The sequence below is a fragment of the Phocoena sinus genome, chromosome 3, assembly GCF_008692025.1.
Source record: "Phocoena sinus isolate mPhoSin1 chromosome 3, mPhoSin1.pri, whole genome shotgun sequence".
Lineage (NCBI taxonomy): Eukaryota > Metazoa > Chordata > Mammalia > Artiodactyla > Phocoenidae > Phocoena > Phocoena sinus.
The window spans coordinates 47,585,598-47,605,825 of record NC_045765.1 but is presented as its reverse complement, the minus strand read 5'-3'; the positions used below and the strand labels follow the sequence as shown (position 1 = coordinate 47,605,825).

The window sequence follows — 20,228 nt, the reverse complement described above, 5'->3', positions numbered from 1 at the left end:
TTGCTTATAAATCTAACAGTTTTCTTCTTATTGTATATACACACACACATAAAAGTATTTCACTGTAAAATATGCGTTACTTTTTTGCCAAAACTCATTATACTAGCTACTTCAGAATTAATTCATTGTGATTTTTTTTCCAAAGGACTGTAGCTCCACAAACTTGTTTTCTACAGTCAGAATGAATCCTAGGAGACTTGAGAATGTACAGAATTTTCAAGTGATGGATAGTGTAGGGTCATGGAATAGGAGTTCCAGTAGCATCCGCTGTAGGGAGAAGCTAGATATTGTATTTAAGAACAAAATATAACCTGATACATAAAATTTAATACAGTTAAAAATTAGGTATTAAAACATTCCTGTTTTCTTAATCCTAATCTAACATAAGCAACAATTATGTCTATAAATAGTAGGGTCTGTATGCTTAGTGATCAAAGAATGCCCATCTCATCCTGTTCTTAGATAAAATGACATGCTTATCTTTATAGTTTCTCAGCCTTTCTAGACAAACAGAAAGGAACTCCCAGAGAAGGAGTAAAGGTACCTGTTAATGGGACATTTCAAGATAAGAAAAGGGGGGTAAAATCTATTTTCCAGTTAGTGTCTTTCAAAAAAGGAGAATACAGACATGTTAAATTAATGGGGGAAAACATGAGAATTTTAGGAAAGGAAATTAAAAATTAGGAAAATAAAAATGTAATTAATTCATCTTCTAAGAACTGTTAGGACATATACTTTTTCAGTCACGGTCACAACGTAATTCTTTTTGTCATTATGGGTTTATGGTTGTGTGTGTGTGTATGAATGTGAGAGCAGCGGATAAACATAAAGGACTACGTTAGCAGTAGAATGTTGAACCTAGTTTAAAGCACTGTTAACGTCCGGATTCTCTTTGAACTGTCTGAAATGCTATGCGATGGCCACATAGGGTGTAAAAGGTGAGAAAGTGGCAAGGCTGGTATTACCATCCAAGCTAGTTCCTACTCTGAGGTTTATTAATGGCGCCATTTTGGGCAGGTAAGGAAAGGACAATAACACCTACTCTGCTGCATCACTGCGTTGCATAAACAAGTCATGAGAGCTAATGGATGACAGATTGTTTGGAAAGATGGGGAAGGTGATTTAATTGTAAGGGACTATAATTATTTATTAAACTATTGTGATCATCAAGGATATCTCAGCGTAGAAAAAGAGAAGATCTGAACAATGATCTGCTAACTTTGGATTTTGGAAATAACCTTTGTCTTTAGTAATATTACAGATCTACAAAATCTTGTTTACTTTATATTTTTCTTATCTCTTCCCTCTGTGTCAATATCCTTGATGTGAATTCAGATTCTGGGCCACTTGATACATGTTTTGTATTGTAAAGCTTATACTTTTTACAACCTAACTCCATTCCTTTTTAATGAGAAGAAAAAGGGTTTTACACGTTTGATGAATAATTGAAAGAGCTGCCCCCCCCAAAAAAAATAGAATTTAGAATTTCAGGAAAGTACTCTGATAACCTAATATAAAAGTACTCTATTAACCCAAAACTCAGTTCTCTAAAACCTCAGTCCCATTCATTTGAATTTAAAGTCCATGGTTTTCAAAAATAAGGAGTGATTAACAGAGTGTATGATTAATCACCTCTGGATTTACATTTCTAAAATGAAATGCAGAAGTAGGTCTGAAGACAAGAGCCAGCTGACATGTACTTCCAGTATTGGGGGTGCTCACTGAATCTTCTCCTTGCCATCTTATTCTGCTGGAAGAGATTATCAGTCTGAATCCTCTTATTCATCATTTCAGAAGGTTCTGAGTGTTAGTAAGGAACTCTTCTTCAGTAAGAAAGAAACCAACTCCTTCAACCTTCCCTCATAGCAGGGATACTTTAGAGATGCAATCATCTTTTGGTTCTTTTGTTACACCCTATCACTACTTCCACTCCTGGGAATACTGTCTATTTGGGCTAGATTTGGTGTTCATCAGAACATAGTACACAGTCACCAATTCTATTGTAAGGCATTAAACTTCTCTACCGTATGGTTGGGACACATTTCATATGGTCTAACAGAGCAAATGGAAGATTAAAAGATTAGTATTCGTATGTCATTATGCAGAGGAGAATTTTTATAGACATCAGTGATGACCGAAACCTAGCAATGACTTTGGCAAAGTTTAGATGGTTAATACTTTGATCTATTTCAGGTGTCATGGTTTAGAACACAATGATAGGATGAAAAAGAGAACCTATATCCTGACTTTTTGATTTTACTTCAGAATGTTTGGGGATTGTTATTTCTATGCTGAGTAAACTTAAATCTGTCATTGTGGACCACGTTTAAGAGATGTTGACTTTTCTTGGAGTCTTAGAAATTACCTAGTAAATCACATCATTATAATGAGATAAAAATGCAAGGCCAGCTATCATTAACTATAAAACTTACCACATATGCTTGGAATTGTTCTAAACAGTACACATACATACACACGATTGACCTCTAACTCTTACAACAATTGTACAATATAGTTTTACTATCTCTATTTTACATATATTAGGAAACTGAGGCTGAAAGCAAATAAGTGACTTGCCCAAGACAACATAGCTAGTAACTCGTGAGTCAGGATTTGAACCCAGATCTATTAATGCATCAAAGCCAGGTTCATTTCCGTTACACTGTGTAGTTGCAAAGACAGGAATAGAAACAAATTTTCTGACTCCCTGTCCCATTCTTTTTCCATTAATCTGAGACATTCAATTTTCTAACCTGTGATAGTCGTGCAATTTGAACTTGTTTTCCATGGTCACTAATTTCACTAAACCACTGGAAAGAAATAAAGCTTATAGCACAGACCTTGAGACCAATGATTATATTTTATAGGAAAGAAATTCATGAAAAAAAGAAAGGGAAATATTCTAGCTTTGATGGGATTCAGAATATTGACACGATTTCAGCGTTGGATAGGCTTAGATCAGTTTTCTGGAACAATATTTAAAAGGGCTTTGATCCCATCAATTCTAACTTATATATGTGTCTGTGACACTGAATTGAGACACTTTAGAACAGATGCAGATGGAAGCAAAAGGAATCCTAGGTGCTCTTGCTATACACAGCTTTCTTCAGACGTAGAAATCTTTAAATCTTTACTTGGCTTGTAAGACAACCCATCTGTCTTCTTTTTCCCTCCCCTCCCACTTATGAAGGGAGCTGAGTTAGAAACATGTTTGTCTACAAGGAAATGTGTCTGGTGTTGGTGAGGAATTCAGTTCTGATATAGGATTATGGAGTACTAAACTTTGAGTAGGGTCCTTGGACATAATCTGTTGCATTCTAGGGGAGGTATCATGAAGACATATTAGAAGTACTTTAGAAATAATATCTGTTCAAATCTGCCACCTTGACAGGATCCTAAAAGATGGAAACTAAATTGATGTGGTATATTAAGTTTAGCATGACCTTGAACAACTGGTTTTACAGTTTGGCTGTTGTTGTGGGTGTCACCCACAGTATACTATAAATGAGCTGCATCTCCACAGGTTCAGTCTTAGAGCACCAGCTGGTGAGCAATGCAAGGAGCAGTCGTGTAACCAACTTACATTGTCTTCAACATGAAGATAGCTGCAGTGCCAGTGCTTTTGACCCTGGCTCTTTGCCTCATACAAGGTGAGCAATTTACCTGTAGTCTAAGCCTCTTGCCACACATCCTAAAGCTCTGGGCAGGGACTTGTCTCTCTCCCTCCTTCTTCAGTGTGTGTGTGTATGTATGTATGTATGTATGTATGTATATATATATATATATATATATATCCCTGAAATATCTTGCCAGACGTAGAGTTTTGAAGAATTACATATGTGGTTTTATAGCTATGTTATCTTTAGAAATGACAAGTAGTTTGAGATAATCTGAATTTTTATCCATCAGAAATCCTTCCATTAATTCAACATTAATTCTGAAAAGCTAATAGATTCTTTTCCATATTCCCCTCACCAAACATAAAAGTTCATAACAATATGAATTATATATATTATACATATGTAGGATATTAAGCCTATGAATTGATGCTGATATGAATTATGTGTATAACAGATATTTAAAACTTAGATGTACTTAATATGTATATTTTAATACTATATTTGTAAATAAAACATTAAAAACTCAAATTCAGTCATCTGTTTTTATTTTAAAGCAGTAGTGCTTTCTAGCAAATTTTATTTTTGTGTTTTCAAATCCTAAATGGATTGAAAATATTTCATCTAATTGGTAAGGGACTTCTATGGGAGCTAGGAAGTAGGTTTTTGCTTTTGTTATTTGAATTTGAAGGGAACACGATTGCCTAGACTTAACCTGCTATGAAGCATTTACATATTTTAAAAGGAAACCTCAGAGATGGCGAGTGAGGAGACCATTATACACAAATGATGCCCACTTTCCTAAAAATGTGTATAGGTACAAAAAAAGTCTGTTAATGAGAGAGTATATTAGTCTGTGAGTTTAATCTTAATATTTACCAGATCTCTAATTTTTGTGGCTATAAGGAGGAGGCAGAGCTACCAGAATTCAGAAAATTTAATTTTATGTATCTATATGATATAAACTTTGTGCTACAGTATACCTTAAAACTATAATTGATATATTTGATAGGTGTACTATGTTATAATTTTAAAAGAGGCCTGCAATACTTTGTTCTGAAGGGATCTTTTAGAAATTAGATATTTTGAGGGGGTCAGAAAGCATATGAGTAAGTATTATTTTTCAAAGTAATTGGAACTTTATGAGCGAGAGATCTTTGTGACTGTATATACTGCCTGGTGCAGTGCCCTCACTTCATTTGCCATGGTAAATTTTAATGTGTTCAAATCAATTTGTGGTTTTAAAATATACTGCCATTAAAATAAGCAAGCTACTACACTCAGTAAATTGTTTTACTTATTAAATGTTTTACATTCCCTTAACTTTGGTTTCTGTATTTTTGTCCCAGATGCTGCCAGTGAAGGTGAAAATCAGGTTAGTCCTGCTTTTGCTCTTCATTGAATTCATTCCAAGATCCCTAAAGAAAAATGTTCTGTGGCCAACACCTTCATATTATAATACAGATATATTATACTCATGGGTACTAATAGCTTTTGTTAAAAACACAGAAACAGGTCTTTATGAATCAAGACATGAATCACACACACACACCAGTCAACGTCTTAATGATAATGGATATCTGAAAGAGGCAATCTACCACACTAAAGGAGTGCTTTAAAATTCCATAAACAAACACACTAGTGAATTACTGTTGTTCAGTTTAACAGCTGAAAAGTCATGATACACATAGGAAACTGAAATAACTTTTCTTGTGATCATTATGCAAAAAGGGGCTATCTGTATCTTGTCAGTGTATATATTTCATTCAATACATATTTACTGAGCATCTACTGCATGTCAGATCCTGTTTGAGATGCCAGGGATATAAAAACAAAAAAGAACGCTGCCGCCATGGAGCTTACATTTTAGTGGAAGAAAACAAACAAGTTAATAAGTAAATTAGTAAAATATATACAACATTAAATAATGATTAGTGCTAGAAGAAAAATAAAGCAGGATGGAAGACAGGAATTTCTGGGGATGGAGATGGTATCAGTTCTTCTTGAGATAGTCAGGTAAGTTCTCTCTGAGAAGATAGCATTAGAACATGGATCTAAAGGTGAGGTGGGAGTGAATCATGAAGTTACTTGTAACTCTCAGCAGACCAGGCAGAAGCACCTGTGATGGCAGAGGCGCTGATTCTGGAAGGGTCTGCACCAACTCTAAGGGATCTTTTGATTGAGAAATAAAGGAATCATTTTCTATAGAAATTAAACATATTTTAATCTATTTGAAAGGCACGTTGAAAGAGCCAATTATACACACACACACACACACACACACACACACAACTGTGCCATTATTTCAGATTGAAAATATTTCTATTTATGTAGCAGATATTTGCTATGTTTCTCAAAGACCACGAACATTGAAAGAATAAAATAGTAAAAAGATTCTTTTCTACACCAAAACTCTTATAAATGTAGTTAAAATACTCTTGCTGTATTTTATTGTTACTTCTTTTTTTTAAAGAAACTTACAGGAATATTCTAGAGAATTCCATTATAGTCTCTATTATTTCATTTAAGCTTCCTGATTAAAGAGAGGTTCAGAGACTTCTATTGCCTAAGTAGAGTGGGATGGTAGGGTAGAAGAAAAGCCTGGATTTTTGAGAATTGAAGAGCATGCTCATTTGGATATTTCATACTGGAAAAAGAAGGGTATTGTGTAAATCTTACTGAGCATGAAGCCACAATTTTCTTTTTTCAGTGTCTATGATAATGGGTAGTAGTTTCGGTGGATATTTCAAATTTTGCACTGATGTTTCTCATACTGTTGAGCTCTATTTCACTGAAAAACATTTTAAAAACAAATTTAGCCACCTCTCATGTTGGCATAAGCAAAAAGAATATAAAACATAATTATTTATCTGGAAATATTTCTGATCATAGTCTTTGGATAGTTTGTCAGAAATGAAAACTATTAATTTAGTCTTTCTTATAGCGCTGGAAATTTTATTTTCCAAGTTCAGTAGCTCAGGTTCTTTCTAGTACAATATAAACACATGTTGAATTTTACAAACATGAGCCAGAATAGCACAGAAAAGCACTGGAGTAATCTGCAAGGATCTTTACCATATGCTTAAATTTGTCATCCCAGAAGAGTTATTACGAAGCCATGGCAACCTTGATAATGGTCTAACACAGAGCAGGGGTGATGCCAGCTCCTGAGGGGTTTATGATGATGCCTGGGGAGGAAAAATGGAAAACACTGGGCAATATCACATCCAGTGAAGGAAAACAGAAAGAGCTTGGCCCTAAAGGGCTCCAGTTTCTCTGAGACAAGTGGAGAAAACACAAAGAGCAACTATAACAAACAAAAGAAAACAAAAATGAGCCAAAGACTGGAAGTTAGATTGCAAGTAATCGGTTGCTGGGAAGTCATCTCACCAACTCAGGATTCCTTTATGGTCCAGACCTGTTCCTGTTTCAGCCCTTTCTTTTATGGTCATTGGGAGGTTATTTCATTTTTCCCAGAGAAAAACACAACTGCTGATTTCAATTTTTATGGCCTTTTCCTATTTCCCAAAAGAATACACTGGATAACCTCATAACTCAGAAAAATAGCATCGAGTTCCATCTTTACTAATTACAAACTGTGAACAAATTTCTTACCTGTTCTCTGGGACTCAGTTGTCCATTCATGTAAAAATAAAAGTGTGTCTTTCTAGGATTTAGGTATTTTTCTAATTATGACATAGGAGAAGTCCAATTCAGGAATTATCTTGATTGAGAATGTTCTTTTTCAGTTGACCACTAAAAACTATTTAAAGCTTCATTCTTATCATGAATCTTTGTTTTCAGCACTTTCTTTAAGACCTACCTCACAAGGGATATATTTCTATTACAGAGTCACCAGGCTGTTCTCTGATTCTATGACAATGTTTTTATCTAGACTTTATAGAATCAGTTATATCCAGCCAGCTAAGCAGTAACTTGCAATACTGGCATAAGATACTATAGAATCAGAGACCAGATACAGATCTCAAGAGGCCCAGTTGTCAGTCTGTTGCCAGAAATTATTGCCCTGCTACTCAGATAAGATCACTGGGTGGTGATAATACTCTTAGAGATGTTTTAGTAGGTCACCCTTAGTGAAATTTCCTCGGGCTGGTCTCTGAAATTATTTATTCTTCTTCACCATTAATCATTCATTCTGCAAGTGCTACCAACTGCTTCCTGTTTATAGGATGCTAGGTTAGTTACATCATTATCCATTAGATGGTAAGCACCATTTAGGCAAGGATCCTTCCTGCCTTATTTATTGCTGTATCCATGACACCCAGGAAAGTATAGTATCCTCATAATAAGTGTTTGTTGATTAACTGAATGATTATTATAAAGATATAGGAGGCTGAATAGAATTCTATAATCTGTCCTTTGGAAGAGGTTGCCTGTGTCAGAGCTGGAGCAAAGGCTTGATTGATTTACTTATTTTTTCTGGTACAAGGATCTTTATGCTTTGTGGTTTCAAAGTCAAAACAAAACAAAAAACCAAAAGAAAAAAAAAAGAAAACATAGATTACAAAGGCTTTAAAGGACCAGTGGATTTCCTAAACTAATAGGTAGTATAACATTTTAAATCAGTACTTTACTAGGTAGTGCAAATGCACCATTAATATTAAGCTCCTAGAAAAAAAGTGAGTGACATATATCAGGCCTTCATCAAATATATTGCAACATTTTCCTATACCTTTTAATGGCCAATATTATTGAACTGTGTGCTAGGTATTTTATATGCATCATCTTAGCACATTCCAATAATAATGGCAATAGCAACAACTATAATAATAAAGCAGGAGGAAGACGAGAGGTAGAGAATCTAATTATTGAATATCTGCTATGTATCAGGCACTCTTTGAGGGATTTACATGCTTATGATATTTAATCCACATGAAACTTATGAAACACATATACTTATATCCTCTGTTTTTACAGATAGAGTAAATGAGCCTTTGAGAAGTTCATTTGCTATGGCTATTGGGCTTGTAAGTGAGAACCCTGGAAGATAACCTCAAATCTTTTGACTCCAAGTCCCTTGTTCTTTCCATTTCACTAATGACTTTAGATGAATGCTTTTAGGTGAATTTTCAATCTCCAACAGACAATCCACATTCATTACTTTTATTTGTATTATCTGTATCACCTTTGTATGGAATGTCTTCCATACAAAGCGGGTGGTGGTGGTGGTCATGAAATAATATTGTTCTTAGAAGGTAAAGTTTTGCTTTGATGAGATTTCTGTAAGCACTTTTTTCATATTTTCCTAAGGAAACATGCAGTGAATATAGGGCACTGATGAAAAATGGAAAACTGTTCTGTTCCCGAGATAAAAACCTTTTTCAGAGCTCTGATGGAATAGTGTTCATCAACAAATGTGCCACATGCAAAATGATATTGTGAGTAAAGTTAAATCTTTCTTTCAAGTGTTTTGAGTTACCAGTTATTCTCTGAACTACTAAGTGTATTATTTTTATTTTCTGTCAAATATATTTTTCTAAATCTAAGTGGGTAAATAAAAATGCTTAGCAGATCACTGTGATACCTACCATCAAGTAAAGTTGGATAAATGCCACCCACTCGGAAAGATTTTAATAATCACTCCTGGTATTCCAAAATATCCCAGAGGGCCTGGTATCAGTACCTCATGCAGCACTTAATAGTTTTTTGAGGATGTACTTCCAAGTTGAGTTTTCTGACCCTGGGAGAAAAGAATTCTTGAGCCTGTTAAGACCTGACTCTGTTGTACCCCTGAGAATGATGCCAGACTCTTCTTGTGAGAGCCAACCAGGAGAATCAAGATCCACCCTGACTCTGTGAGCTGCCAGTGTCTTCAGACATCTAGGATTATGCTAGCATGAGATGGACCCTAGGATTGACTGTGGCTTCCAACTCCCCACGACTCAGAAAGAATTAATATCCCGGAGGTTTACTGACATCTTTGCAATGTTTCTTAACTATTTCCTTCTCTCCAGTGACACTCCATAGGTGGCAAAGGCTTGAGTTATCAGTTGCAAGTCCTCAAATCAAAGGGACCGAATTTGGTTTTGAACAGAGAATTCATTCTCGGTTTCTGACCACCATCAAAACTTCAACTCTGGGGGCTTCCCTGGTGGCGCAGTGGTTGAGAGTCCGCCTGCCGATGCAGGGGACACGGGTTCGTGCCCCGGTCTGGGAAGATCCCACATGCCGTGGAGCGGCTAGGCCCGTGAGCCATGGCCACTGAGCCTGCGCGTCCGGAGCCTGTGCTCCACAACGGGAGAGGCCACAACAGTGAGAGGCCCGAGTACCGCAAAAAAAAAAAACCAAAAAAACACAACTTCAACTCTGATACCAAGCCAATACGAAACTTACCCACTGAAGATAATTATATTATAATCAGCTTTTAAAATGCCAAGTTGGTAATGTGTCAAGGGATTTAATCTGACATAGTCATTAATATTGGGATAACAAAGCTCTGATCACATGTGCTGCTCCTAATGGAGACACTGTAGGAAGATAAAGGAAGGCAAGGCAAAATTTAGGGAGGGAGAACTCTCAGGGCAAGGTGAACAATCCTTTCTTAGCCCCTTGAAAGCTGAATGTAAACCAGCAGGTGTAATATTTACTAAAGAGTTTCCTCCTTGTTACATAGGATGTTTTGTTAGGAGACTGAAACTATAAATAGAATAAATTTATTGAAAAATAATTTAAAATAAAAATTAAATGCCTTTAGACATACAAGGTGGGTTATTTATCACTTTGAAGTCACTCACACCATTATTGTCTTTATTACTTATGTAAATTATATTGGGATAAACTTGGCTTCTTAACCTGGAAAGGAGGAGACTGTATGAGGCATTAAAGTTATCTTTAAATTGCTGAATTTGCTCTGTGGGTCCTTAGAGATTGGAACCTCAGACCAAGACAGGTGGGTAGATTTTGGATCAATCTGAATATGGTCTTTCAAAGAGAGCATTCCACAAATGATATAAATGGCTTTTAGAGTTAGTGACCACCTGGATGATGGAAGTATTTAAGGTGGGTAATCAGTTATACAGTTAACAGTAAAGATTCTTGCCTTTAATAGAACCACATTTGAGATATATTTCAGCACTGAGGAGAGATTTACAGTACCTGTGGTTATTTCCAGACATACCTCCACTTCTACCAAGCTAGATTAAGCTGAGAAGAATAGCCAAAATTAAGTTTACCATGTATGATGTTAGACCTAAAATTGGTCAAGCATATCTGAGCTATTCTGTTCTTTCCTATCTTCCAGAGAAAAAGAAGCAAAATCCCAGAGAAGGGCCAGGCCTTTAGCAAGAGCCAGGGCTACTGCCCCAGCAAAGGTGAGACTATTTGGAGTCAACTTGTCATATTTGCTTTAGAGATTATGTTCAACTCTATTCAGATCTCTTTATTTCTTAATTACTAGGTCATACCTGTTGTGAGGCCAGCTACTTAGAAGGGAGGGAACATGGCGTAGTCCAGGGGTAGGCTAAATATCTGGTACAGCTTGTCCATAGGTCCAACCCATGACCCAACTCTCTGAAAACATCTGGGGCACAGACACATGCTAAGAGGTGGTGTAAGCCAGTGTGATGTCTGCCTTCCATGGCCATTTCTCATTTCTACTGTCCTGTCTTAGCTCCAACAAGAGAATTCACGGGACTGTAGAACTAAGTTCAAGTCTCAGAATTCGGACAATTTATGTATATCTGGGTCTCAGTTTTTTCACCTGTGAAATGGAATGTGGATCAAATGAGAAACTAAGTTTTAAAAGCCAGCTACAATGTTTAACATGTGTTAGCAGACATTTGACTCATTTTATTTCCTTTCTCTTTTCCTCTTTCTCTTCCGACTGAACATATTTTCTAATACTTGGAGATTTCCCCTAATTCAAGTAAACTTGCTTATTTATATCTATTTTGCAAATTGGGATTCAGGCTAATATTTGTTGGAGAAAACTGTTCTGTGGTAAAACAATTTTTTAATTAAATAAAATGAAAGAAACTATACAGGTGCAACCCAACACATAACCATTTCCCTTTATAAATAATTTTTTATTATACAAAAATTCTTATTTATACAAAAAAATAAAAGTTATAGGCCCAGACTTGTTGAAATCTCTGTCTACAATGTCTTACAATAAGTTATTGACAAAGCTGGGGCTATTGCCAGGTATTCTGACAACTACTCATATTGTTCCAGATCTCCTATGTAGCTTCTTCTCCAATATCTTCTTTCTCTTCCTCCTCTCCTGCCTCTGACACATAACTAAAATGATCAGTCAGGGAAGGCACACCCAAATTACATTAATATCCCTGGTCTAACCAAGCTACCATTCTCCTTGTCAGTGTTACTCAGGACTGTCTGAGCACCTCAGCCTCCACAGTAGACTGACTCAACCAAATCTTTGCCCGGGCTCAACCAGTCTCACTTTTAAAACAATAACATAGTCACCACACAATTGGTCAATAACTGCAAGCTCTTTGAGCAAAAGGGAGCTGCTTCTGTGTTCCCCCAAATCTGTGAGGGTCAGAAAACTTTATTGATACTTTTCAAATCTGCCTTTCTTTGTGACATTTAGAGAGAGGCTTATGCTATAAAATCCATTCCCTTCCTCCTCCTCTTTTTTCTTCATGAAAAACTGATATATCGTTGGTGTTTAAAAATATAAAATACAAGAAAGTGACAAACAAAAATCCCCCAAATACATACACACACATATACACACACACATCATTCTTAAACCTACTATTTTAAGACATTACTAGTGGTACGTTTTCATATGTAGACACACATTTACTGAATTTTAATGAAATAGGATTCTTAAGAAATAAAATTATAGAATATTAAGACATTATACTTCTGTTACCATTTTATGCCTGAATTATAATTTTGACCTCTAGATAAAGTTCCTATGGTTACATGTTTTGCTACCTAGGAAATTATTTACTTACAAATTAAGGCAGTTAATATTTGGCTGTTTGCCTTCAAGTAATTTCTGTCTAGATGTTTACTTGTCTGTGTGTGAATAGATTAATGCAATTATAGTATATTTTTATTGTTGTTATTTTCCTCTTAACGGTAAAAGAAAACAATCTACTTTCTCTGCTTAGATTTTTCCCATCAAAAATTAACCCTTTTCTCCACACCCTCTCCAGCATTTATTGTTTGTAGATTTTTTGATTATGGCCATTCTGACTGGTGTGAGGTGATACCTCATTGTAGTTTTTTTTTTTTCTCATTGTAGTTTTGATTTGCATTTCTCTAATGATTAGTGATGCTGAACATTCTTTCATGTGTTTGTTGGCAATCTGTATATCTTCTTTGGAGAAATGTCTGTTTGGTCTTCTGCCCATTTTTGGATTGGGTTGTTTGTTTTTTAGATATTAAGCTGCGTGAACTGCTTGTAAATTTTGGAGATTAATCCTTTGTCAGTTGCTTCATTTGCAAATATTTTCTCCCATTCTGAGGGTTGTCTTTTCGTCTTGTATCCTCTTGCACTCTTGGTAGGAATGTAAATTGATACAGCCACTATGGAGAACAGTATGGAGGTTCCTTAAAAAACTAAAAATAGAACTACCATACGACCCAGCAATCCCACTACTGGGCATATACCCTGAGAAAGCCATAATTCAAGAAGAGTCATGTACCACAGTGTTCATTGCAGCTCTCTTTACAATAGCCAGGACATGGAAGCAACTTAAGTGTCCATCGACAGCTGAATGGATAAAGGAGGTGTGACATATATATAAAATGGAATATTACTCAGCCATAAAAAGAAACGAAATTGAGTTATTTGTAGTGAGGTGGATGGATCTAGAGTCTGTCATACAGAGTGAAGTAAGTCAGAAAGAGAAAAACAAATACCGTATGCTAACACATATATATGGAATCTAAGAAAAAATTGGTTCTGATGAACCTAGGGGCAGAACAGGAATAAAGATGCAGATGTAGAGAATGGATTTGAGGACACAGCGGGGGGAAGGGTAAGCTGGGATGAAGTGAGAGAGTGGCATGGACTTATATATACTACCAAATGTAAAATAGATAGCTAGTGGGAAGCAGCCGCATAGCACAGGGAGATCAGCTCAGTGCTTTCTGACCACCTAGAGGGGTGGGATAGGGAAGGTGGGAGGGAGACTCAAGAGGAAGGAGATATGGGTATATATGTATATGTATAGCTGATCCACTTTGTTGTAAAGCAGAAACCAACACACCATTGTAAAGCAATTATACTCTAATAAAGATGTTAATAAAAAGAAAATTAACCCTGCTTCTTACTCTCAGAATAAGATGCTTTGTTCAAGGAGTTTCCTCCTATAGACATCCTCTCTCTCTTGCATCATCAGTTTATTCTTCATTACTATGTATGTCATCCTTTAACCTTATGACTCTGATATGCAATCCATCAACAAGTCTTGGTTTTGCAACCAATGTATATTCCAATTTGACTCCTTTTCATGACTTCCATTCCTACCACCCAAGTTTTCTGAAATCCTCCATAATTTCTAATCACTAACATCTTTGGCCTATGTAGAAACTTTTGTTTTTTAATTGATCAATTCACTCATTCAGTGTTTCTCATTGATTTAAGTTGCCAACTTTGTAGGATATTAAATTCATAGGTGTGCATGTATGTGTTTCTAAGTTCCCTTTTTTGTTCATATTGTTCATTTCTTTAATAACTAATAAGACAAGTCCCCTTTCTTATCTCACTTTTTCAAAGTTGACTTACCTATGCACAGATATATATTTTCCACATATATATTTGAAATAAAAAATTTACTAAGTTTATAAAAAATCCAACTTGAGTTTGAGAACTCAATGTGGTAAAGGCTACAGAGAATTTATAAATTAATTTGGGTAAAATTGACTTTTTACAATAGTAACTTGCCCAAGTCAAAGGCATAGAATATCTTATTAATTCATATAATTTTCGTGTATCTTATGAAATCTATAAAATATTCTCCACAGGTATTTTTTGCCAATACCTATAAAATTTGTAATTTTATTGCTCTTTTGAGTGGTATTTTGTTGTTTATGGTATTTATATCTGATTATTGTTGGCATAGACAAATTCTGTTGATTTCTATAGGTTTATCTTCTGTTAAAAACCTTTATGATATCTTGTTAATTCTTATAATTTATCTTTTAATTCTGTTGTCTTTTTCTTGGAAGTTGATCACATCATCTGCAAATAATAGAAGCTTTATAACTTCCTTTTCAATCTTGTCACTTCTTTATTTCTTTTTATTTCCTTATATCATTGGTGAGGATCTAGAGTTCAATACAGTAGTTCAACAGTAGCAATGATAATGAACTTCAATCTGCCCTTTCTCTGCCTATATTAAATGCAATATAGCTAAAGTTTCTCCATTAAGTATATTGTTTACTATAGGTGTTTTTTCTATAAACTTTAGTAAGTTTAGAAGTTCCTTTCTGTTTTTATTCTTCTGAATATGTTTTGATCATTATCACATGCCTTCTCTGCAACTATTGAAATAATTTTACAATTTTTCTCTTTCAGTCTATTAACGTAATACATTTTTTGATAGCCATGCTAAATGTTAAATCATTATTATTTTCTTAGGGTAAATCATACTTAATCATAATGCATTTTTAATACACGAATTTGCATAGTTATTATTTAGAAAATTTGAAACTATTTTTGTAAGTAAAATGAGTCTATACTTTCCCCTTACTAATTATTCTTATCTGGTTTGGGAATCAATATAAAATTACCCTGAGGGGGTGGCACTTCAGACTGTTGCTGAATAAGGAGGTCAGCTAATTCCCTCTGCAAAGAACAACTATAAGGCTACACAAAATTGAGTAAAACAACCATTTTAGCATTCTGGAAATTGACCAGCAGCCTATGTTAATCTGACAATCAGTTATGCTTGAAAAACTGTTGGACTCTGGGTAAGAGCAATGGGATTCTATGATGTTCTTGCTCAATGATAGTCCCATCTCACTCCCATGGCTTGGTTGATATGGAGGGTCTACCAAAACAGAGCAGGCTATGTGGATCAGCAACTGCACTGCAAATGTTGAAAGGGGTTTATTTAATTTTGAGTAGTGGGCAACTGACATATCCAGAGATATTTTTGGTTACTCCAGTAAGGAGGATGATCTTAGGTTATAGCAGTAAGCATATTTCTGGCTATGTCTTCATAACAGGGCAGCAGAGACAAAAAGGGACTAAGCAATTCATAAAGTCCTGGACAATCATAGGGATGTGTGCAAGCACTTAGAAGACACAAGAAAATTCCAGTGGAAAGCAAATGCTAGGGTAGACGTAAAAGTAGCCTGAAATTTGAATACCCTCTCCTACATACACAGGTCCATCTGTGGAGGATAGACACCTTACTGGCTTGAGCATAAACTCTGTCTAATCATTGGCCTACTGCTAAGTTACACAGATCCAGGGAGAAAAAACCTAAAAAGTCAGGCTTAAAAAAAAAACAAAAAACTACAGTCATCCCTCCATGTCTGTGGGTTCCACATTCATGGATTCAGGCAATCACAGACCAAAAGTATTAAAAACAAACAAACTCCAGAAAGTTCCAAAAAGCAAATCTTGAATTTGCCCCATGCTGGCCACTATTTACACAGTATTTATATTGTACTTACAGCTATTTACATAGCACTTAAATTGTGTTAGGTATTGTAAGTAATCTTAGAGATAATTTAAGGTATACAGGAGGATGTGCATAGTTTATATAAGGGACTTTAGTATCTATGGATTTTGGTATCCATGGGGGTCTTGGAACCACTCCCCCAATGGATATGAAGGTATGACTGAATAAACATTTTCTTAGCATACACATCAACAGCTGCACACTATGGGAGAGCAAGAGATCAGAGATTTAGCTCAACCAAAGAAGCAAACAATAAAACAGCGAAAATCATCTTTGGAATAAAATTATAAATTGAGTTGCTGAGCTATATTATCCATAATGTCCAGTTTTCAACAAAAATTATGAAATAAGCAAAGTAAATAGAATATATGAACCATAGTTGGCATGAAAAAATGTTAATGGAAACTGTCTGAGTGGTTCCAGATGTTAGTTTGACAGACAGAGACTATAAAGTATTTATAAGGTGTCCAACACTAAAGAAAACAATATTTGAAGAGTTAAAGGAAAACGTAATAACAATGAATAGAGATTTTCAGTGAAAAGTTATATATAACACCCTCATATACACTTGTATATGTATATATATATATATATATATATACATATATATGTATGTATATATATAACCAAATGAAAATTCTGGAGATGAAGGGCACAATAACTCAAGTTTTAAAAATTCAGTAGAAAGGCTCAAAAGCAGCTTTGAGATTGTATAATAAAAGAAGAATTAGTAAACTTGAAGAAAGATTAATAAAGTTTAACAAAAGAAGTACAGAAGGAAAAAATATTGACAAAAATTGCACAGAGTCGCAGAGTCCTTGAGACATCAAGAATGCCAGTATGTGTGAAATAGGAATGCCAGAAATAGAAGGCAGAGACTGGATAGAAAAATTATTTGAACGAATAACAGCCTAAAATGTATCAAATTTGATGAAATAATGAATCTTTATATTCAAGAATTTAAACTATAAATGGAACAAATCAAAGAGATCTACACTTGGGCTCATCATGATCAAAATGTTGAGATCAAGAGCAAGTTTTAAAAGTAGCAAAAGAAAAATGACCCATTATATATGACTGGCTTCTCATTTAAAATAATGAAGGTCTGAAGGCAATGGAAAGAGATGCTCAAAGGGCTGAAAGAAAAAAAATGTTAACCAATATTCTATATCCACAAAAATTACCCTATAAAATTAAGGCAAAATGAAGATATTCCCATATCAATGAAAGCTGAGAGAAATTGTTGCTAACAGATCTGTCTTATAAGTAATAATAAAGTTCTTTAAAGGAATGACCACCAGATGGTAACTTGGAATTAGAGAAAGAAATAAAAAGCACCAGAAATGGTAAATATAGGGGTTAATATGAAGTACTCTATAAATATATGTCCCTTATTTTCACCTAGCTTCTTTTAAAGATATAATATTGTATATAGCAATGATTATAATGCTGTTTTATTGGGTGTACAAATATAACGTGTATGATAGTTACAGTACGAAAGGAGACAGAGAAAATAGAGCTACAATTGGGGCCAAGTTTCTATATTTTACTAGAATTAAGTATTAATTGGTAGTAGATTGTGATAAATTAGGATGCTTATTATAATCACTAGAGTAACCGATCAGAAAATGACATGTATAATAAATGCATAAAATCAGCAGGAGAATAAAAAAGACGCACTAGTAATATTTAACCCAAAAAGAAGGCAATAGTGGAAGAATAGAGAAGTAAAAAGAACAAGAGTATATTAAAAACAAATAGAAACATAGCATATGTAAATACAATCCTATTGATAATTATATTAAATGTAAATGGTTTTAACATCCCAATCAAAAGGCTGAGACTATTATATGCTAAAAAAAAAAAACCCAACTATGTCTCCAGTACATACTCCTTAAATTCAAAGTTTTAGAAAAATGTATTTTAAGTCCATTAGAAATGGGGCATTTTGGGGAGAGAATATCTCAGACCAATATATCAATTAGTTAATATAGTTATTGATACGTTCAACTTTCCTCCTGCTTAGTACACCAGCGGAGGTATTTTCTACTTTTTTTGTAGCCATGTCTCCATTTTGGTTTTCAAATGCATTAGCATATGGATACTCACAATATGCTTTCATTGTATTCTTTCTCAATGTTCAATTATTTCCAATATCACTATATATATTTTTAAATTGTCTTTCTTTATCAGTTGTACTAGAAAACTATAACATTAGCTTTTTTATTAATTTTCTCTGTAGTTTCTGTTCTTTATGTTATTCATTCCTATTTGCTCTGCTGCTCATTTTACAGTGAATTGAGCAATAGTTAGTCTTTAAATTTTAACTTTCTAAATTTCATGACAAGTGTATTTGAAGGTATCAGTGATCATCTGTCTCAGATTTGTACTTGAAGTGTTTTCATTTGTCATTCTTTGCCAAATATTTCTTAATTTTCCTCCCTCCCAAATTTATTTAGTAACACATTATTTGATTTACAAATATGTGGTACTTTTTTTCCATTTCAAATGAACTTAATTTTATTGAACTGTGGTCAAAGAACATGGGCCATATGACACTGATCCTTTGGAATTTCCTAAGACTTTCTTTGTGGCCTGATAAATATTCTACTTTTATAAATGTTTTATATCTTCTGAAAAAATGTTTATTTTCTGTTTCTTGGATGTAGTTTTCTATTAAAATCTAATGACTTAAGCACCTTAATTTTTTCCTTTGATATATCAGCTTCTGAGAAGTGTGTGCTAAAAACTCTAACACCAGTTATTGATTTATTTAATTCTATTGATTATCACTTGACATATTTAGAGCCTGTATTATTGAATGTATGCTCATGATTATTATACCTTCTTGTTCTTTTCTTCCTTTTACTTTATGTAATGTCCTTCTTTGTTACTTATGATGCATTTGGGACTGAATTCTATATATTAAGTATTAATATTTTTGCTTCTGCTCTCATTCACTTTTGCCTTGTATCTTTTCTTATCCTATTATAATATTTGTGTGCTTTTTAATTTTTCTGTAGTAAATTTTTTTCTGCTAAAGTGAGTTAGAAAATACTGAAGCCAAGCTTCAGCCTCTGCCTCTCCTGGTTAAGTGTCAGGAGAGGACAAAGGATAAGACTCAGAGCTGAAGGTTCTAGAACCAGTGTTAACTCCAGTTTGCTGCCACTTCACCATGTCAAGAATCCATCTGTAAGCTCTCAGAAATTGTCAGCATCAGGAAGAATTGTTCTCTGTAGGCTGTGATCCACCAGCCCTTGGTGTTTGGAGGAGATGGAGGTGGAGTAGTAAATGCTTACACCTGTTCTCATCACCTCCCAGCTGGGCTTTTGATCTGTCCATCACCCTGCCAACATCTGTGACCTAGTAGGCTGCTGTTGATTTCACTGGTGAAGCGGGAGAGGAGTGATGGCCCCAAGTTGATTGCTTGGATCCCTATCCCCATGCTTCTGCAGTTTCTCCAGAAATGATTTTTGAGAGAAAATCAGCAGCTTTTCCTTACGCTCCTGCTTTTTCCTTATGCTCCAGCCACACTTCTCTTCTTTCTGCCCCTTAAACAGGAGAATCTAGTTCCTATCACAAATCTTTTGCAATCGCAGTTCTCCATGTCTGGAATGTTCTTTCCGCAAGTCTTTAATGCCCGGCTCCTCCTCATTAATGCCATCTCACCTCAAATGTTACCTTTGCAGAAAGATCTTTCTTGACACTGTATTTAAAATAGCCCCTATTCTGGGTGCTATCATATCGTGCAGTTTATTTTTCATAGCACTTGTTATAATTTAAAGTTTTTGTATTTACTGTCTATCTCTTCCCCTATTTAATGAATGTAAATCCGTTAGAGTACGTATTCCTTTTCTCTTTTTTTGCTGTGTCACAGTCTAGTGGAATGCCTAGAGCCTAGTAAATGTGTAATGGGTTTTGAGGAATAAATGAACAACCAAGTGAATGGGGTAACACACATGGCCATGACTTAACCTGT

The 20,228-nt window shown here is 34.9% G+C and overlaps 1 protein-coding gene across 1 annotated transcript in view; it reads left to right on the top strand.

Annotated features, from left to right (window-relative positions):
* Window positions 1-3,567: 3,567 nt before the first annotated feature.
* The window catches only part of SPINK5 (serine peptidase inhibitor Kazal type 5), a 74,292-nt gene continuing 57,631 nt past the window's right edge, over window positions 3,568-20,228 (top strand). Inside the window, exons 1-4 of the mRNA XM_032629001.1 lie at window positions 3,568-3,650; window positions 4,967-4,992; window positions 8,889-9,016; window positions 10,879-10,948. Coding sequence (XP_032484892.1) covers window positions 3,596-3,650; window positions 4,967-4,992; window positions 8,889-9,016; window positions 10,879-10,948 — 279 coding nt within the window. The 5' untranslated portion in view covers window positions 3,568-3,595. The remainder of the gene's footprint in view (window positions 3,651-4,966; window positions 4,993-8,888; window positions 9,017-10,878; window positions 10,949-20,228) is intronic.